The sequence below is a fragment of the Euprymna scolopes genome, chromosome 35 (genome assembly GCF_053919585.1).
Source record: "Euprymna scolopes isolate OS-2025 chromosome 35, ASM5391958v1, whole genome shotgun sequence".
Taxonomy (NCBI): domain Eukaryota; kingdom Metazoa; phylum Mollusca; class Cephalopoda; order Sepiida; family Sepiolidae; genus Euprymna; species Euprymna scolopes.
The window spans coordinates 24,562,451-24,585,810 of record NC_136516.1 but is presented as its reverse complement, the minus strand read 5'-3'; the positions used below and the strand labels follow the sequence as shown (position 1 = coordinate 24,585,810).

Here is a 23,360-nt window from a genome sequence, read left to right as displayed (position 1 = left end):
TAAAAATTTGAAAAATGAGAAAAAAATTCATCACGTAATCGAAGAAGTAAAGTGCGGGTCGAAGAAGTAAAGTGTAAAGTCAAGGATGAAAATGAGCCGGTTTTGGTCGGCATGCGATCAGAGGCAGGAGGAAAGAACCAGGCTAGATGGACGTGTTGCAGCAGAAGACTTTTTAGGTGGTATCGAGATGGCAGAGTAACGGCAATAAATGCTTTTGTTAAAAAAGAAAAAATGCCGAATCGGATTTATTTATTTTATGCTTGTTCATTTTCGACTGTGCCGAAAGGTGTGAGGTTCCGAGAAAAGTTTGAACTGTAACTACACCTCCAAGCCTCAAATCTCAGCCAGTCACGTGGGCTTATCACGTTCTTCACGTCTTCTTTTATAAAACCAGGTACACTTCTTGCGTTTGCTCCTTTTTGTTTTATGTTTTTTCAAGAGCTACTGTCAGAAAGAACATGCCCTTTGTCTCTTTTCTGTAAGGTTAGGGTTTGGGTTAGGGTTAAGGTTAGGGTTAAGGTTAGGGTTAGGGTTAGGGTTAGGGTTACTACTACAACAATGCTTTCGGGTGGTTATTTTCCAATATACAGTATGCAGCTCAATTACTGAATAGAAGAAAGATTTAGTTGTTGTTTTTTTCTAAACGACTATTCTTTCTCTATGTCGCAGTTCAGATATAAGAAAAAGATTTTATCAGCTTATTTATCATGTATCTCCGTCTGTCCCGCAGCATTCTATATAAGCTTAGCGTAAGCTAATCCTAACGGAATAAATATTTCACGAGGGCAACATCAACTACTGAGATTTCAATTTCATTCAATTAATTTGGTAAAAAAAAAAAAAAAAAAAAAAACACGATTCAAGTTTCTGAATTTTTGAGATGAGGATTGGTTATTTGTGTTATTTAGATTCATCGTACTACTGTTCTCATCTTGAGTGTAATTTTCAAAACGTTTTGGTCAATGTAATCTCCGGCCTTCTTTAGATGTATCTTGTCAAACTCGGGCTATATAGAAAGTGAAGAGCTGTCTTAGTGCCCATCTGGGTCAAATAGTCTATAATCTTCTCTGGGCACCCTTGGAACAAACTATGCGCAAGTCTTTCGCATCTTCAGTCCCTCAAGAATAATTGCGCGTACAGTTCCCACACTGACATCAAACTGTGCACTTATTGTCTCTATAGACACACGGCGGTCCTTATCCATGAAATTCTTTATTTGGCCAATCAACTCTAGTGTTCCTATTTCCTTACTCCTTCCACATCTATCATCATCCCTCATAGACTTCCTGATGTCTTTAAATTTCTTATGCCACTCAAAAACCGATGCTCGATTCATGCAAGATGGTCCAAAAGCAGTTTGAAGTATTCCATACTTTTCTGTCGCACTTTTTCCAAGTTTAAAATATAATTTTATTGCATATCGTTCTTCTAAAGTGTTCTCACGTCCAGATTGCAGATTTGAAATTCACCAGCTGTGATAATCAGGCTATAGAAGGGTGTATTCCAATTCCTGCTGTAGCTGTTCATTTGAAGCTGAAATCATAAAAATTGGTCAGTCATCTCATAAGATGTATAGCAATAACATACTGAATTTTCAAAAGTCTACGACAATTTTAAATGAGTGTACAAAAATATGTCTGGAAACTCCAAATCATATCCTTACATCATTTGTAGACATTTATGCTGACGGCACTACCATTTATGGTACCACATCTAAGACAGTAAACGACCAAGTTCTCTCCAATTCTCTCTCCTCTGATCTTGAGCACGTAGTACAATGGGGAAAGGAGTGGCTGGTTACTTTTAATGCATCTAAAACCAAGCTTCTCTCTTTACACCATCAACATTCTAATTCACATTTGTCATCAATTGAAATGAATGGCTCTCGTCTTCAGGAGGCCTCAAGTTTTGACAAGCTTCTGGGCTTGACCATTACTCCTGATCTTAAATGGAACACGTATATCAAATCTGTTGCCAAGGCCGCTGGAAAAATGGTGGGATCTTTCTATCGATCCAGTAGATATCTCACTGCTGATGCTATTCTCTACCTATATAAGAGCCAGGTACGTCCAAGGATGGAATACTGTTGCCACATCTGGGCAGGAGCTGCTAGAAAGGACTTGTCCTGCCTTGATAGAGTTCAAAATAGACTTCGTAGCCTCGTAGGAGATGTCCTTTTCTCCTCCTTGCAACCTCTATCTCACAGAAGAGATGTTGCGAGTTTGTCTCTGATGTATCGTTATCTTCATGGAAAGTGTTCGACTGAGCTTCAATCTATGGTCCCCCCTCGCCAAACTTTCACAAGAAACACTCGTCTAGCTGTAAACACTATCAATAATTTCCCCCACTCTTTATCTGTGCCTAAACCTAAACGTAGATTCCATGAACAAAGCTTTTTTTCTTAGAACTGCACGCCTGTGAAATTGTCTTCCGTTTTCCTGCTTTCCGGCTGACTACAATATGGTTGTGTTCAAGTCTAAAGTAAATAAGTTCTTGATGAGCCGTTACATATAAGTTATTAAATTTATCAAATTTTCATTACTAATGATTACTATATTGACCAATTTCTACTGTACACTCTTTAACCCTTATCCTTGAGTGGCCTCTGGGCCTTGATAATGTGGTGATGCCTTTGTAAAAAAAAAAAAAACTTATTGAAGGCACCTCATAAATAATATTTGAGGGTATCCTTGTTTAAATCAGAAACGTGCTTGTCTAGTTGATAATAATGAAAGTGAGTTAGCTATTCTCAATTTTAAATTTATGTTTAGATGCACGACATAATCGCTTTGACATACGTTAAGCAAGGTTGGGCTTGGTCAGTACCACATGGGTAACCATTTGGGAATACTAGGAGCTTTCTGTGGTAGGATGTCGACATCTCCCTGCGAGAAACTAACGTCGTAATATCTTCTGACCATGTGACTGAGGATCGCTTGAGAATTTAATATTTCCTTGAAAATTCCTCCTTTCGATGAGCTGTTTTATCCAGCCTAGGGTGAATTCTGTTTGCATACCTGATTTTAAATTTGATTTCCCAATTTTTTGTTGAATAATTAACAATCGGCTTTCGTTAAGAGTCACACGTTTTTGTTTAGAAAGCCATCCGGCGGAAGTGACGTCAGACAAATGTTACGCTACGAATGACTAACACTGCGGATAATATAGCTTTTTTTTTTCTTGAAGCAAATATCAAAATATAAGTTTTATTCAAACAGTTTTTATTTAAACGTTTATAAAAAAAAGTTATAACCTTTATAATAAAAACATGTTTATGAACGGTTTTTTCTAAATCAGACATTAAATGTTGGTAATTTTTTTTTTTCGCATTGAACATAAACATAGAACTGCTATAAAGAAATATTTATGGACTTTTTTGTTGCTGTTGTTGTTGTTTTTAAATATTTATGGACTTTTTTGTTGTTTTTTTTTTGTTTTTTTTTAATATTTATGGACTGTTTTTTTTGTTGTTTTTTTTTTTTCAATAATATGTCTATGAAATATTTTTTTAATCAAGCAAAAATCCCGTTCATAAATATATTTTTAAAAAGTTCATCAATATTTTTAAACAAAATCTTGTTGTAAAATAAAAACAGTTCATAAATATTTGTTATAACAGTTATATTTCTATGTTTGATGTAAAAAAAGAGAATTACGTCTGAATTTTGATTAAAAAACAGTCCATAAACATATTTTTATTATAAAGGTTATAATTTTGTTATATAAGTTTAAATAAATCTATTTGAATAAAATTCCTAGATGGACCGCCTAGAACTGTACCGGACCAGTAACATACCACAATCAGCGCCCCATTCATTATAAAGATATATTTTGCGCAAAGGTTTAACTATTAAATTTAAATGAGCCGACATATTTTTGAATGGGAATCGCTCCAGACACCGCATTAAGCCACTTGATGTAGGGAGTTATATAAATGCCACTTCAAAGTTAAAACTCGCTAATGATAACATTTCCAACTTAGAAAACAGGCATTCTTTCATTGAATATGAAAGTAAGTGTTAAATGAATAGAGTCCAACGCAACGTGCAGCAATACTTCTCCCTTTGTCAGAAACATGCTAATGGAATTTAATAGCTAAAGAATGGAATCAAGAAAGCGGGTTTTGAACCTGCTAAAAGTAAACCCAAGGTTCAATTAGAGCCAGATACGATGTTTTTGTTTGAGCAAAAATACAATAGCCACAATTTTAGAATGAAAAGAAATTATATTTTACTAGCACGACGCCTGGCCTTGCCCGGTCGTAAAATACGCTTAAATATGATATTTTAATTTCTGCAGATTTTATATTCATTATGATAGAATCAATTCTAAATTGATTATAATATTGTACCTAATATATAATAGTGCTTTCAAAATTAAAAAAATATATATGGCTTGGTTGCCATTAGAGAATTGAAATCAAAATATTAAACACCCCAGCCTTAGTTGTTACCGTTTGAGACATTGTCAGACAGGTAAGAAATTATTAAAATATGAAACAACTTTAACATATAAACGTATATCTGCGCATGTGTAGAAGAGGATTGTAAGTCGCCTCACGTCAACTTTTTTCATGTTTAACCCTATAACAACTATTTTTATCGGTTTATATATATATATATATATATATATATATATATATATATATATATATGAATATATATATATATATATATATATATATATATATATATATATATATATATATATATATATAAAACAACAGTCCACAGAAAATGCAACAATTTGACCCGCTTCGCGTCGCTCTGCAACCTTGCGTCTCGAAATAGATGCAGTTTCAACAAATGGAGACAGACAGACAGATGGACAGACAAGTATGGTGAGTTTTTGAAAGTTAGATTTTGTTAGAACTGCGTCAGTGTGTTGGGCCAAAGTACAATGACTTGGCGTGGGAACAAACGAGCAACTGCTCTGGTTGCTGTAGATCTTTGCAACAGGTTACTGCTTATTACATTCAGTCTTTTTCTTGCTTTTTTTTTTAATCGAACGAGTGGGTATGTGAGTTGGTCGCTATTTAAAATGAGTTAGAAAACATTAAACTTGTTACAAATCCGGTTTTATGGATTTGTAAATCAGCATAAAATAATACGTTTTGTAATGGACAACTTCTGACCTGAAAGGTTACACAATTATTTTAAAAGTGCATCTAGCTTTAAAGGTCACAACAGAATTGTTATTCTAATCCCTATATAAATATATATATATATATATATATATATATATATATATATATATATATTTATATACATCCCTATATATATATATATATATATATATATATATATATATTTATATATATTATAGAATCTCTCACAGACACGCACACCCACACACACACACACACATATATATATGTGTGTGTGTGTGTGTGTGTGTGCGTACGTGTGTGTGTGTGTATGTGATTATATAATATATTATATAATATATTATATAAAAGTGGTGGACGGATGTTTGTTTAAAATAGACATTTGAGTGAGATTATTTTTGTTTAAAATAGACATTTGAGTGAGATTATTTACGCACTCCGCTCCCGTGGGTCGATCGGGAGAACTGCTGACTTTCAACGTGATGGTTCTAGGTTCAATCCTCGGCTTGGGAGAGGTGCTAGTCTAGCGGCACTGATGAGTTGTGATACAATGAAACAGGGCTGTATGTCGATGACTACAAATACACACATATATATATATATATAATTATAAAACTCAAATGACCTTGTAACGAGTGTTGTAACCCAACATCCGGTTTACGACTTCGGTTGCGCATGCGTACGTAAACAAATAATCAACGCGACAATAAAACGTATTGTTTTACTGTGTACGTTTTCAGCGTCCCAATTGTTTTTATTTATTTTTTTTCGCGTTTAAATTATCCAAATAAACAATTGTTAATAATTTCTGCATTTTTTTACATCGTTCATTTCCGTATTACTATAAAGTTATTTTAACGCAATTTTCTTACAAATAAATGTACTTTAACCCGTTGATAACCATAAGAGCATTTTACAATTGCGATTTACCCACCCCCTTCATTTTTTTAGTTTATTCTCCATTTTAATACACCTTTCTTAAAAAACATTCATACATTTCTTCTGCACTAACAACATAAATAAATAACCTCGAAAATATGTTTTTTTAATTTGCGTTACAAATAAATAATCAACGCGACAATAAAACGTATTGATGTACTGTGTACGTTTTCAGTGTCCCAATTGTTTTTTTTTTTTCGCGTTTAAATTAAAAGATATATCAAAATTTGAATTTGAAGTATTATGGTGTCTGTTCAGTGCACATTTACATATAATATGCCAAATCACTTATAATTCAATGGCTGTAAGTTTGTTTGTTTTTTTTTTTTTCAAAAATAAACAATTATAAACAGAACGACTCATAGAAATCTATCTATATTCTTTTTTTTATTTTAATATACTTTCATAGAAATGTTTCTGTTATGTCACAAAAAACTATTTTGTTTACGTCACAAGTGTCATGCTCATATATTAATTCCATAGCTAATATAATATACTGACCCAACGGGTCATGGGTAGTCTAGTGTATTATAATCTCTCACATTCTGAAAAATTATATTACTAATTGCTCACTAGGTTAGCATTGCTGGATGGCATCGACCTAGTGAGTTGCAAATTCCTACTCGTGAGACATCGGCATGGGGTTATTATCCGGTTGGATGACCATTGTCGAGACGAAGTAGGTCCATTTCACACTCGGAATTAGCCGCGATTTATTTGATCTGTGATAGTTAATAGAAATCGTGTGCGCGGGCATTTGCTCAGTTGGCATGCAAGAGGCTTGGATTTCGAATCCCGGGTTAGGATATATCAAACTGATGAACCTAAATGAGGGCGAAACTCGAGTCTTGGACTTCCGGTTAGTTGACTGTCATAGCTCTTGCGGCGTTGTTTGGCTGTGAAATAATTGTATATATATATATACATTTCCTTATTTTGTATTCAAATATAAATATTAATGACACAAAGTTCATTCAGATAGCCCAATACGATAATACTAGAGCTATACACATATCAGGTTCGGTTGTATTTACTGTACAAACGTACAATTGTTTCGACCCTTTACTGATATTTTATATATAGTCCTCTACATATATCTTTTTATTATTCTTATATCTGTGGGGCCTCATAAAAGAATATATATATATATATATATATATATATATATATATATATATATATATATATATATACAGATATATACAGATATATACATATATATATACATACACACACGCATATATATATATATATATATATATATATATATATATAATATACACACCAAGTGCGCTTGAAACCAAATCACAACGTAATATTAGGAAAATAAACAAATATTTTACTTTGTTTGAAATTTATCACAAATATATTTCAGAGTTCTCATTCTTGATGTTATTCTCGCGTTACCTAAGCACGGTTCAAACATTTCAAAATACAACCGCCAGATATAACGCGCGGCTCTATACAGACTTTTTTCTCCAAATTTACAACATCGCAAGGCAGAAGAAAAGGAAAAAAAAAGAAACAAAAGAACACTGAAGATGGAGGTTATCTCTGAAATATATTTGTGATTAATTAATTTTCCTAATATTACGTTGTGATTTGGTTTCAAGCACTTGATGCGTATTTTATTTTATTCAAATTAAAACAACATTCCTATTGAACTCTCATTCTTGAGATATATATATATATATATATATATATATATATATATATATATATATATATATATATATATCGGCAGCAGGTTATTATTCAGACACAACTAGTTGAACACGATCTTAATGGATAATATTTCAATTTGCCGGGCGGTCTTTTTAATTTCAGAATGACGCCCTAAGGTTGCTTTTCGGCCATATTCTTTTCGGGCGCTTTCTATCGGTGCATCCGATTATCTTCAGGAGCGATTGTTGTTGTTTTCGTTTTTGTTTTCTTTTTCTATGAGGCTTGGTGTAATTATAATTTTTTAAAATTTTTAATTGGTTATAAAGGTGGGTGCAAGAGAGTTGGGTCGAATTATTTTTATTTCATTTTTGATTTTCTCATTGCACAGTATAGTTATTTAGTTTCTAGTTACTTATTGAATACAGTTAGTATATTTGTCCCGGTATTAAATGAGATCCGGTTAAAAAATGGCTGTCGTTTCTTTTTTTATAAATATGGCTATAGTATAAGTAAGCCATAGAATACTCAGCGTTGCCCGTTAAGTAGGGGGGGGGCAACAAGATTGGTTAAAATTATGAAAAATTGTCGAAATTAGTAACATATCTAAGAATTAAGAAAAATAATAAAATGCGAGTTATTTGATTGGTGTGTTTGTAATAAAATAATCAGCCCAGATAATATATCAAAGTTATTATTCACTTTTTTAAAATGTAATTTATAAGTAATTAAAGAACGCATTCTAATCTTTAAAATCTATAATACAACGAAATATTCAATTGCTTATAATACTTAAACAAACAACTTGTGTTTTTCTTCTTATTTTTTTATTATTAATATTAGATGAGTTTCAGTATAAATCATCGTGTTCTTTCTTTATTTCTTTATTTTAATCCAATTTTGAAGTTTTGTAACGCTGTCTGTAAAAATTACTGTTCATTATTGACAGTCTAATAGTTCCACATATCTTGCTTGTTGGGACCTCGGCGATGACGTCATTTTTTCAGCTGGCCGGCCATCTTTATAACGAAGGCCACGGTTTAACGGTGATCGGGAACAAATAATAACTCTATAGTTAAAGATTTAGAGATTTATAAAGAATTGGAATTGGAATCGGTAATTGTATCGGAATCAGGAAAAATATTAGATTTGTTCCATTACTAGTTTTTTCACTCTTTAGTCGTTTTTCTTTTTCAAGACTAAACAAAAGCGGAAATATTATTTTTTGTTGATGCGATCTAAATTTATTTGACTAGTGTCAAATAAATTTAGATTGTATTTTTATGTTATAACGGTAAATTACGATGTTAATTTGACTGGTAGCTTAAAAACAATAAATATACATCATTATTAACAGCAATGGAAAATTAAGTTTAAACTTTTCAAGAATCGTTTTTAGAATCGGAAATTAGGCTCCAATTTTTTCCGATGCCGATTCTGAAACCCGAAGGAGTTCCGATTCTTCTGATTTCGATTCCGATTCCGATTAATCATCCCAACACAATTATATATATATATATATATATATATATATATATATATATATATATATATATAGCATGTTAGTACGAATAGTTGGGTTTAGTGACTTTATTTCTAAAATTAAAAATGGCGTAATAGAAATATATTATAAGGTATTTGCAACTTCTCTTCCAATTTTCGGATTTTTACAAAACGCACTTTATTTCCTTTTGATGGGTTGATTGTTGCTATTTTTTCTTATGAGTTAACACCATAATAGATTCACTGATGGATATATTAATAAAGTAATTGATTTTGCGCTACGAAACAGATACTGGAAAGAACTGTAAATGCCAACTGAATTAAAGCAATAAATTATAAGATAGTCTATGGAATATAGTATTTTGTCATTTAGTCACTATATTGCTCTGTAATTACATTGAGCTTCTCAAATAAGGATTAGTATATATTATAAAAAATATACTTCTACGGAAATATATATATATATATATATATATATATATATATATATATATATATATATATATATATATATATGCATATAAAATGAAAATTACAATTGAATTTACCAAAATGATCCAAGATGGTAAAAAAATTATAAATATTAAAGAATTAATATTTATAAAATTATTTCAGCCAGAAAAAAGCTCCATAAAACCAAATAGGAAATAGAGCTTATAATAATAATATATCCCTTATATAATTATATAATTTTTATTTTTTTATTTTTATTCTTATCTTATTTTATTTTATATTCTATATTTTATTTTTTATTATATTATATTTTATTTTTTTATTTATTTATTTATTCGTTATTTTCTATATATTTATTACCTATTTATTTATTTATTTTTATTTTCCTTTTAGTGTCGTTTAACAACTCTTGCTGATATTTTTTTAAGTGATGACTTGTACATTTCAGTTGAGCTATATTATTTTGCCCTATATATTTTTTCGCGCCTTTAACATTTCCTGTCTGGGTCATTTTGACTTTTGTTTCCCTTTATTTTATATTTTATATTTAACTTTATCATCATTTTTTTTCTCTTCTTTCTCTTCCCAGATCTTTCTTATTTACATTTATGTCTCGGAAGTAGAGTGAAAAGCACATCTTTTTTTTATTTATTAATATTATTGGAATTTTTTCTTTTTTTCCCCTTGTACACATTTTTGTGAATTATTCCATGGATTTTTGCCTTTGGATTATTTTGGACCAATTCTTTTAACTTTTTTTAAGTTTTACATTTGGATTTTACTATTATACTATTAATAAAGTCCATAATAGTAATATTATTACTCTTTGTGATAGTAATTTAATAATAATAGTTATAATAGTAATTATAATAGCTATAGTACTAATATTTAAAAAATACTGATAAATATAAAATAAAATAAGTAATAAAATAAAAAGTAGAAAATAATAGTAATAAAATGAACAAGTAAAATAATAATAATAATAATAATAATAATAATATAATAATAATAATAATAATTAAGTTATTAGTTATAAATGTTTAAAATAGATTAGTAATCAGAAAGTTTTATAGAAAAAGTCATTTCATGTAACTTGATTATGTAGTAGAGCTGACACATATTCAATGTAGTCGCGTTCAGCCTCGATGCGGGTCCGGAACTGGGAGCATGCATTTTCCACAAGTGCCGACAGGAGCTCAGCGAATATTCGGTGGATAGCGGCGATCAGGCTGACTTTGGTGTTGTTGGAAGTCATGTTGGTGATGTTCTTGATGTATGACCAAACGGAAGTTCAGCAGGTTCAGCTCGGAGAAGATGGGAGTGTCAGTAAGAGAACACTACAAAATCGTAGCACTTCTGAAGCCAAACCTGGGTCTCTTTGGACTTGTGGGCCGGCGGCGAGTACTGTTGCCACACACAGCGTTTGCACGTGACAATCTGATTGCACCAAAGGATCACCACACTCTTCAACACATCCAGGTACATTCTGGTGCTGACTTTAAAGCTAACTTCGAAGACATGAGTTGGCATGATGTGGCCCTCACTTGAAACAACACCAAAGACCATAACCGTGGCCGGAAACTTCGTTAAGCTGGACCCTCAAGCACTGCACCGACCATATTTGCATTTTGAGATTGCAGGCAATGGTCCTGTTGTCATAATTTGGATCGTAGAGAGCATGAGTTGTACAGCGGCGCATTGTGTCACTTTCAGGCATGATAGAAGGCTCCTATCTAACTTGGGATTTGTACACAACTGATCAACTAGTAGATGGTCTGCAACAAAAAAGAAATCGGTTTTCATCAAACGGAAATGGAATTCTGTCTTTTCTATGGCGATAATTTTATCGTTCCATAATGTATTCTAGACATTATTATATTGTACCCAATATATAGTACTGATTTCAAAAAATGAAAACAGGAAAACATAAAAATATGGCATGAATTTTAACCTAAACATATATCTTAAATTTTTAAGTTTTAAATTTGAAAATTATAAAACATATAAATTGATTAAAAATTATTTTTTTTCACACAGGATTCACCACTTATCAAGGCCTGGAGGTTACTCGGGGATAAGGCTTAATGGGTATACATTAGTCAATGTGATTATGGCGTAGTAAACATAAGTAGTGGGAATTTTGTAAATTGGATTACTTAGGGTGATGGTCCATCAAGAACTTTTTTACGTTGGACTTGAAGACAATCAAATTGTAGTCAGCTTGAAAGCAAGCAATCGGAAGAGAGTTTCACAGGCGTGCAGTTCTTATTTTTTATTTATTTTTTTTTTACATAAGAGGCACCACTTATCAAGGCCCGAGGGCCACGAGGATAAGGGTTATAGAGCGTACAGTAGTCAATGAGATTATATTGTAATCGTTAGTAATAGGAATTTGGTAAATTGGATTACTTAAGGGGAACGGCTCATCAAGAATTTGTTTATGTTGGACTTGAAGACAACCAAGTTGTAGTCAGCTGGGAAGCAGGCAAATGGAAGAGAGTTCCACAGGCGTGCAGTTCTAAGAAAAAAGCTTTGTTCATGGAATCTAGGTTTTGATTTACGCACAGATAAAGAGTGGGGAGAATTATTGACAGTGATTTCAGCTAGACGAGTGTTTTTCGTGAAAGATTAGTGAGGGAGAACCAGAGATTGGAGCTCAGACGAGCACTTGCCATAGAAATAACGATAAAACAAATGCAGGGAAGAGAAAAGGGCATTCCCCACTAAGCTACGAAGTCAAGGCAAGATAAGCTGCTTCTAGCAGCTCCTGCCCAGATGTGACAACAGTACTCCATCGTTGGCCGAATCTGGCTTTTATATAGGTAGGGAATTGCATCAGGTGTAAGATATCTACTGGAACGGTAGAAAGATCCCACTATTTTTCCAGCGACCTGGGCAATTGAATGATAATACTGACATTTAATTAATCGAAATTAATATTGGTAGGTTTTATGAACAAAGCGTCTTTTCCAGAACTTCCCGCTTGTGGAACACTGTTCCACAGTTGAATACAATATGGTCGTCTTCAAATCTCATGTAAACAAGTTCTTGTTGAGCCGTCCCTATAGATAATCAAATTCTACCCAATCCATACCATTAACGATTACTACACTACCACCTTACATTCATTAGCCGTTATCATCGAGTGGTCTTCGGGCCTTGATAAGTGGTTACTTCCAAGTACAAAACGGTGAAAATTGAATAAGAAAAAGCTGCTGCTGACCAAAAGACCCGGAAATGCTAGTGAAATACCGGAAGTTTAAAAAAAAAAGCATGAGCATAAGCAAAGAATTAATTCATGTAAAAACGAAAACGCGTTGTAAAAGAAAGCAATTATAATTAGATTTTATTATATTTTGATGATGTATGCTTGACGCATTAGATGCATGTAGTGGGAAAAAAAAGACAGGTCGATTAAGAGAAACCTGTTCATAGGCTACTGTAACGCTGGATAATTGTTTTTACTATGCGCTGAGGAGCTGTCCACTTCGCATTTTTATATTTAATCAACTACTACACACCTATATGATAAAATCGAGCCGAAACAATTGTATGCAAGTTGTTACAAATAAAACCTACCGTTTTGAAAAAATTGAGTGTCCGTTCCTTGTAAAATGATAAGTATGAGAAATATGTATAGCTCTAGTAAAGCACTATTGAGCTATCAAAAGAGAACATTTTGCTATTTGTTTATATCTAAATACTATCCCAAGTAGTAAAATTATATATATATATATATATATATATATATATATATATATATATATATATATATATATATGTGTGTGTGTATATATATGTATTGGGGGGTGTATTTGGGCAGTATTTTTTCCTTTAAACAAACATTGTTAAAGACGACAGAAAACTTCTTTGTAATTATATCTTTCTTTCATTTTTCTTATAATCTTAATGTTGATAAAAATACCATATGTAATTCTTTTTCGAACGTTTTCGCCGCCTTCCGACATCATCAGTTAATGATTGGTATACTTAACACAATTAGGCAGACAGTGTCAAAGTTTTGGAGAAGCAGAATATGTTATCCGCAAACTGCTATGTTCTGGTAAGGCGGATAACAAGCTCGGTTATAGGGTCAGTAACTAGGTCGCGTGGAAGCAGAAGATGGTGGGGATTACGATCAGCATTTTTAAACGTTTGTGTTTGCGTAAAAAGTGATCGCCTTAATTATTGGGGACCAGGGTATAATACCCTAGCTCGCCACAAGAAAATAATGAAACGAATTGAATTGAAGGAAACAAAGACTTAATTGATGGATAAGATAAACATCGTTTATTTGCTGTTGAAAGAATGAACGTTTTAGTTATAACATGTGTTCATGTCCGCGCGTGTATAACCAATGTTCGTTGCGGGGTTGGTGTTGTAGAAGAATACGAAACGTGTATTCATCTCACTATCGTTTATTCGCGCGTGGGAAGAGACATGAGTGTTGTAGTGGAAATGAGAATGATAGTCCAGCGTGTAGACAAAGAAGAGGATATGAGAGTTGACATCAGTTAGTAGTCAGCTACGCGAAGGTGTTCTCAGGGACCAGTAGTAGATAGAGAGAGAAAGAGTTGGAATGTGTACATACGGTCTGTTAGCTCGTGCCCCATACATAGTAGTAAGTGGGCGTGAGGTACGCGTGTGCGCGCGCCGAAACGGCGGCGGCTAGCGCGCCGACCAGCCACTTAGGAGGCTAGTCTCGAAAAGGAAGAAGCCGGTTGTTGCTCTTTGTTTTATACTTGTTTCCGGTGGTCATTTGCGCATGTGTATATTTCTTTAGAAAGCGGAAGTGACATCGTCCATGTGTGCGTTCGTGTGCGTGTGTGTGAGTACATATGTGTGCGTTAGCGCGTGTGTATATACACGTGAATGTGAGTGTATGTACGCGAACGTGAATAAATGCACGTGTGTGTGGACGTGGGCGCGTATGTTTGTGTACGCGTATGTATATGACATAGCTTGAAATGTGAATGTGTGTTTTTGTGTGAGACTTGAAAAAGGCTCGTACACCTTAATTATAGGTGGGTGCACTCGCTCTTAAAATTTGGAAGGCAAGAATTTAGGTTGTAATTTTTTTTATAGCAGGGGGTGTTGAAAATATTATATGAGGTATCTCTTAGATCGTCGAGAAAAAGGAATTTTGTATTGACGTCAATAACAAAAGTTTCTTTCTCGATATCCTCATAGATATCTGCTTTTTTTTTCGCTTACATCTCTCAAATTACCTAGACAAGTTATAAAAATTTCAGTTCATTGTAACAAGTCGTTCTAAACTCTTTTTCTTTCTAATAAAAATCTTGGTGAGGCATACCGATTGCTGACAGGGAATCTTTCAATTTATTTTTATATCTCAGACAGGGTCGACCTACATTTCTATAACGACAAGCAAACAGACTGTACACGAGAGTTTTTTTTTTTTTTTGGAGGGGGGGGGTCTTGTTTGATTGATTCTAACAGCATGGCCAGTATATTATCCAGAATTCTGAATTTATGAAGTTTCTTTATCGACCGTGTTAGATGCTTTTGTTAAGTCAATGAAGACTATGTAGAGCTCTAGGTTTTTAGTCGAATATTATGGCAATTGTGCCACGTCCAGAACTGAAACACTACTGAGATCTTTGATGATCCTATTCAAAATGAACCGTTCATGAATCCTACCTTACATAAAGAGCAGTGGTATGTCAAGATGATTGTTACAAGAATTCTTTTTTTTTTTTTTTTTTACATTTTCACCCCAAACAAGGCAAATTGCCACTTTGGTGTTGGGGGCTACTATCAGGGGCAACAACTACTGGGGTACTATGTAGGGATTTGGGCAGCAAGGTGTCGGTTCACGTTACACTTGAACTTCTGCACGTCAGTACTGTTGGGGAAGCAGGGACCTGGAATGGAATTCCAGAGTCTTGCGGTTCTGGCGAAGAAACTATTGGAGTAAAAAGATCTTTTACATCTAGGGATCTCTACAGTGTGGGGGTGGGATTTAGCAGCCTGTCGGGTTTGTCGAGGGTGCTCACGTCGTGGGGGCACAAGTGATTGCAGTTCGTCAGAGCATTCACCACTAAAATACTTGTAGAAAAGGCAGAGGGATGCAACATTTCGTCGATGGGATGGAGGCTGAAGCTTAGATGCCTATTGTATTTGTTCTTGCTCAGATATTGAATAGTAATTGTCGTCTTGAATAAGCCTGTCTAACTTCCTTACATCCACAACAAATCGATCAACTTTTCACATACGCTTTTCAACAGTATTTATACACATCAACAGGAATGCTATCTTCGACTGTTTTCGTGATAAATCTTTTATTGCTTGGAAGACTTCTCGAATAGTAGGAAGCAGAGAGGATTAAAGGGCTTCAAGGGGTCAAAAAAATTGCATAATCATCAACAACAATGTCATCGTTCAACACGCTTCCTAAAATGCTGCTTCTATCTGAAACTCAGGTTCAATGTCGTTGATAAGAGGTTTGATGATGATGCAGTTGAGATATACGATTGTCGCAGTGTACATGCATCTATCTATCTATCTATCTACATATCTATCTACACACACACACACACACACACACACATATATATATATATATATATATATATATATATATATATATATATATATATATGACTACTTGAAATGTGAAATATAATGGAAAAATCATATTTCCACAGACATATATATATATATATATATAATACGCATCAAGTGCGCTTGAAAGCCAAATCACAACGCTATATTAGGAAAATAAACAAATATTTTACTTACTTGAAATGTATAATTTAAATATATTTCAGAGTCAAGCTTCCTCCTTAGTATCTTTTTTTTCTTTTTTTCTTTTTTTTTTTTCTTGCCACGTTGTAAAGTTGGAGAAAGAAACGTCTGTTTGTAAAGATCCACACGTTATCTCGGCCGTTGTATTTCCTTTCTCCAACAATCAAAGACAGGAACTACAGTCTTTTGAGGAGACTCCTACAGCACATCCGTGGTTTAATTTGCAAATCAAAAAATGGCCTGACACGATATTAAAGGATTATTTCTCCAGCAGATTTGGCAACAGATTTGATGTACGTGTTGATTTTCAGATCAGCCGAAAAGGTCCGTCGCAGATGTTTGTCTCTTGAGTGTTATTTTCACAACGTTTAGGCCGATGTAACCTCCGATCTTTAGGTGTATCTTTCCGAAGTCAGGAATCATTCTGTCGAACTCTAGAATCGACACGAAATTTCGAACGGAATCCTTTATTTAATACATAAAGGGGTATCATGTTCTCATTCCTTCAGCCATGACTGGGTTGAACTCTTGAGTAATTTAAAATTGTAGTTTTAGTATCGCCTGCAGTAAAGATTGAACCTTCCACCCCCAGAAGAGATATACAGCGACACTCATCCTAGGCAGCGGTACTCCTCCTAGGCAAGTTGAACCTGGTTCCTCAGAAGGAGGAATTGTCCAGGGAATATCACATTATATACCGATCAGGGAAGACGATGTTAGGTTTTTGCCGTTTTTGCAGGCAAGTGTCGATATCCTCCTACATACAGTGCCTGGTATTTCTAAATGGGCACCCATCTGGTAGTGGCCAGGCTCAATTTGCTTAATATCGGTGTTCCAATGAGAACTGGTAAGTCCATGTGATTTTGCCGTGTATTCTCCAGAAGAATGTCACAAATGAATTTAACCTAGTATTTTATCCGCTACGCTATGGCTCCTTGAGAAAGTCGGAGGTTACTTAGGCAGATCAATAGGATCAGCAAGCCTCACTTCCAGACCTATTTTTGACCACAGTTCCCAAGTACTGAGTAACAAGTGCCCATAGCCCATTCGAGATTACGTTGTGATACTGGTACAAATCAGCCTAAACTCTGGACTCCAAATTGAAGAGCCATTACTCAAAACGACAAGGTACTTTAAACAAGTTGACTGGGAAGTTATCAGAGATCACATCAGAGATGCCTCATGGAGAAGTAACCTGCGTAAACGAGGCTGTTGAATGACTCAAAGCAGCAATTAAACCGCATGTAGATGACTTTTTAAGCTTTAGTCCATTTTTTCCAAACATCTGCGTCGGACCTTTTCGGCTGATCTGAAAATGAACACGTACATCAAATCTGTTGCCAAATCTGCTGGGAAAATGGCGGGATCGTTCTATTTCTTCAGTAGATATCTTACTGTCGATACAGTTCTCTACCTCTATAAGAGCCAGGTACGTCCACGGATGGAGTACTGTTGGCACATCTGGACAGGAGCTGCTAGAATGTTGTCATCCTGCTTTGGCAGAGTTCAAAATAGACTTCCTAGCCTAGTGGGGGTGCCCTTTTCTCTTCCCTGCAACCTCTTTCCCACAGAAGAGCCATTGCGAGCCTATCTCTGCGTTATCATTATTCTCATGACAAGTGCTCGTCTGAGCTCCAATCTATGGCCCCCCTTTGCCAAATTTTCACGAAAAACCTCGTCTAGCTGAAACCACCATAAATAATTTCCCACACGCTTTACCTGTGCTTAACCCTAAAGGTAGATTCCATGAACAAAGTTTCTTTCTTATAACTGCACGCCTATGGAACTCAATATGGTCATCTTCAAGTCCAACGTAAACAAGTTCTTGATGAGCCATCTCCGTAAGTAATCCAATATTCCAAATTTCCACTACTAACGATTACTGTGATATTGTCTCATTGACTACAGTACACTCATGAGCCCTTGTCCTCGAGTGACCTCCGGGCCTTGATGACTAGAGACTACTTTGCAAAAAAAAAAACAGTAGTTCAAATAATACAAATTATCAATCCTTATCTCAAAAGTTAAAAAAAATAACACATTGAATGATTTTGCTTCTAAAGTATTTTTTTTTTGTAATATAACGTAGATAAGCGTAAAGAAAAAAACTATAAAAAGGAGAAAGAAGGCGATCACATGAAAGACGTGAATAACGTTCAAAATCATGTTAGAGGCGTGGATCATGTCCGAGAAGACGATCACGCGAAGGACATCAAAGTGGTAACGAGAGAGAGGAAATAAATATCGTTGTACAACAACAAAAAATAACGAGTTTCTTTCTATTCTTTGTTTAATTTGCGACTGAGATTACGACGTGTTGGTTCCCGGACAAAGTTAAATTTTTAAAAATTTGTTTTACATTTATTTGGAGAGTCCATCGAGTCAAATGTATGATGCGTAGATGTTATGTTTCATTATTGGCGAGTACTTTCGGTCCATTCATCAAATAGTTTCCGGAGGGGGGAGTATTTTTCTTGTTCGCTTACATCTGTAAATAGAGAATACTCGAGACAACAACAGGAGTTTTTGAGACAGGATGCTGGAGAAAAGAAAACGTCACAGGTTTTCGGTACTCATAACTACAACATATGACAAGGCGCACAAGTTGAGATCATTCACGATCATTTAAAGTTTTTATAAAGCTTGCAAAAAGATGACAATGATAGTTGTAAATCAATATGCCTGTGGTCTCGTTGTTTTTGAGTGCGTGTCGCTGTCGATATTAAAAAAAAAAAAAGGTAAATCAACAATAGCGATGCAATCATCATCATCATCATCATCATCATCATCATCATCATCGCCGGTGTTTTTTTTTTTCTAGAAAAATTAAAAAAAAAATAAACAAGAACCTGGATAGGAGAGGTCTGACTCGTAGTTAACCGACGACACACATAACACCGAACAATAAAACATCTGATACCTACTGCGTGCTTAACCGACACAAAACGTAACTATATATATATATATATATATATATATATATATATATATATATACTTCCAAGTTTTGTTTCACTGTTTTCCGTTTATATATATATATATATATATATATATATATATATATATATATATATATATATATATATATATATATATATATATATATATATATATATATATATATATATATATATATATTATTTTCACAAAATCAAGACAAGAAAGAGATCGGGGTGATAGCAACAGGTTGTGTATTTTCATAATACGTTACAATCGTTTCGTGACCGTTCGGACAAGTTCAAACGTTGTGTCGTTTAAAAATATTCTCAATAACAACCCCTCTTCAGGCGATGAAAAAAAAAACACTATTTAATGAACAATAGGGAATACATTTGGAGTTCACCTTTAGAAAAAACATGCAGTTGAACCTACCTACACCTCCTACTTCTAAGTTATATTTCACTCTTTTATATATGACTACTTAATTTAATCACATAAATTAATATACGAAAGTATAAACTTATGCGTGAACTTTAAGTATTTACTTCAATAGTGCTCAATACGTAGCTAGAGGTAAGTAGTAAGTTATAAAATATATATGGCAATCAAGCTACATAGAATATTCCGCGTTTTGAATCCTAGCGTGGATGAAACGCGGAATATTCTGCGTAGCTTAATTGCCACATATATTTTATAACTTACTATATATATATATATATATATATATATATATATATATATATATATATATATACATATATATGTGTGTGTATATATATATATATATATATATATATATATATATATATATATATATATATATATATATATAATTTTTAAATGGTGAGAGGAATTTTTTCAATGACATAAATAATGGAGGAATAATGAAATGAAATGACGTATTTTTCCAAATAAATAATCTCGGTACTTATTCTCGACCTAGTGCAACTTCAGGTCGACATCTGTCAATAGGTTACGGTAAGCAGCCAAAAGATACCGAGGGAATTAACCAATCAGCTCAATCAGCTGCCAGTAGACGACAAATTTCAATGAAATCGTAAAGATCATTGTAATAAGAAATTTTTAATCGAAAATTAATCACAGCATGTTGAGTAAAATAAAAAGAAAAGGATTTAGCAACAACTTTTGGAAGTTTTTTTTTACACAGGAATCACGACTTGTCAAGGCCCGGAGGCCACTCAAGGATAAGAGTTAATGGGTATACATTAATAAATGTGATTATGGCGCAGTAAACATAACTAGTAGAAATTTTGTAAATTGGATTACTTAGGGGGACGATTCATCAAGAACTTGTTTACGTTAGACTTGAAGACAATCAGATTGTAGTCAGCTGGAAAGCAGGCAATCCGAACAGAGTTCCACAGGCGTGCAGTTCTGAGAAAGAAGCTTTGTTCATGGAATATGCATTTAGGTTTAGGCACAGAAGCTCCTCCCCTAAAAAAAGATTTATCGAAAGTAAAATAAGATACCAAAAGGCTTAAATTTCTTTGAAAAAGAAAAAAACATTCAAATGTTTTTTTCTTTTTCATCTTAAAAACAAAATACTTTTTGCAAGTTTTCTCATCATAAGAAAAAAAAAGATTATTTAGTTTCTTGAAAGGAAAAATTCTTTTTTGAACAAAAAATGTTTTCCTTCAAATTTGTTTCAATTTATTCGAAATTTTTATTTAAAAGTTTTATACTATTTTGAACAAAATAAAAAATAATTTTCTTAAACAAAAATAATTTTCTTGAACAAAAAATAATTTTCATGAACAAAAAATAATTTTCATGAACAAAAAATAATTTTCTTGAACAAAAAATAATTTTCGTGAACAAAAAAATTTTCTTAAATAAAAAATAATTTTCGTGAAAAATAATTTTCTTGAACAAAAGAATTTTCATGAACAAAAATAATTTTCTTAAAAAAAAATAATTTTTATGAACAAAAAATAATATTCTTAAATAAAAAATAATTTTCGTGAACAAAAAATAATTTTCGTGAACAAAAATTAATTTTCTTGAACAAAAAATAATTTTCTTGAACAAAAAATAATTTTCTTAAACAAAAAATAATTTTTCGTGAACAAAAAATAATTTTCTTAAACAAAAAATAATTTTCGTGAACAAAAAATAATTTTCTTGAACATAAAATAATTTTCTTGAACAAAAATAATTTCGTGAACAAAAAATAATTTTTTTGAACAAAAATTAATTTTCTTTGACAAAAAATAATTTTCTTGAATGTGAAAAAAAAACTCTTCTTCCACAGTTGCTTGCATGTTTTCGTCGTAAAAAAGATTTGCTTGAAAAAATCGTACACAATTTTGGGACAATTCATTTTTAAATGATTATATTTGTTTATTTCTTTATTTAATCTTTTGTTACTAATTGAATACAAAGTGTTTTTATTCGTAATCCAATCTCGTGTCAGCAACTTTGGACGCCAAACATGGCATAAAATGAACAGAAAGAATGGAGATGATAATCAACCAATAGTTCGCTTTAGATTGGGACACGCCCCCTTCAACGTTGCATTTTGATTGGGTGCAGCAATCAGTGCATATGACCTTCCACATGGCGTACGTATACCTCAGGCAACCTCTCTCACACGAATTAGCGCAATTGCGTTGTAAGCTGATGAGTTGGTTATAGCGAAGGGTGGCTTCCACCTGCAAAAATAAAAACAAAGATAAAAATATTACCTTAAAAATGAATTTATCAAGTGGTTTGTGCAGAATGGTGGAATTTGAAACAACCACATTTCAGGTGTAAACTTAGATGCTAAATCTAAATTAGCATAAATTCCAAAAATTATAGGAAATGAACCAAAAGAAAATATGCTAGATCCAGTTTTTACAAAAATCATTTAGAATAACAGTGTGTCATTTTGTATTTTGAAATGTTAGATTGTCTGGTTGATCGATTGCAGTTACCTCCCTTTGTTTCTGAGTACTTTTCACATTAAAACGTACGATAAAACTCTATAAATCGATTAACTGGATAATTTCTATTTTTGCATATAATTATTTTTCTATTAGATTATTTTCCGTCATTTTTTAATTCACACTTATTTCAACATGACAAGTAAGTACGTAATAATGTTTCCGCGTGAAATGCGTTCATTTCAAAATCCACTATTCTGCACAAAAACGTTGTAAGTAAAAGTTATAATGTACGCCAAAGCAATCGAAATCTACGGTTATTGTAGAATTTTATTGGAAAATGATTTTAAACAAGGAACATGTTTACTGGAGTGTAACATTTTCTGTGGTCGTGAAAGATTACAAAGAGAATCATCATCCACCTTATGTATAGTATTGCTTTACGCTAAGTAGAAACCATTTTTATCTTCTACAAGAGAGCTCAACCATAAAAAGGGGGCATCCTCCACTTTATAACAAAGGTTAATGTGTATTTATTTGTGTGTGCGCGCACACAGACACACACACACACACACACACACACACATATATATATATATATATATATATATATATATATATATATATATATATATATATATAAACACGCATAAATGTAGAAATAAAATTATAAAAAATAGGAAAGAATAAATAATGAAAAAAATTGGAAATTAAAACAAAAATAAAAAATACGAAATTATGGTTTAAAACAGAAATTTATTTTAGCATGACACCCAAGATGGCTGATATGTAGCAACGTGGGGATGAAATTTATTTTTCCCCAAACACCAGGTTTACCATGTACAAAATCAACCTTTTGTTGGTAACATCAAACGGAAACAACATCTGACGAGTTGGTGAGGACAGGAAATATTTATGGACATATACAATCACAAAATTGCCATCCCATTAACGAAACGGCTGTAACTAAGAAATCCAGGATGAAATAAACAAAAGTTACAAAAAGAAAAACTGTTAGGCTTTGAATTTCGACAAAGTTTTGCATTATATATATACTTAATGTATTAGGTCCAATTCGCATTGCTTGTGAATATTAAGCTGAGG

The 23,360-nt window shown here is 33.0% G+C and overlaps 1 protein-coding gene across 2 annotated transcripts in view; it reads right to left on the bottom strand.

Moving 5' to 3' along the window:
* Positions 1-21,510: 21,510 nt before the first annotated feature.
* The window catches only part of LOC145259612 (uncharacterized), a 46,665-nt gene continuing 44,815 nt past the window's right edge, over positions 21,511-23,360 (bottom strand). For both annotated transcript variants that reach the window (XM_080117268.1, XM_080117267.1), the window contains exon 3: positions 21,511-22,043. In XM_080117268.1, the coding sequence (XP_079973394.1) occupies positions 21,780-22,043 (264 nt within the window). In that variant the 3' untranslated portion in view covers positions 21,511-21,779. The remainder of the gene's footprint in view (positions 22,044-23,360) is intronic.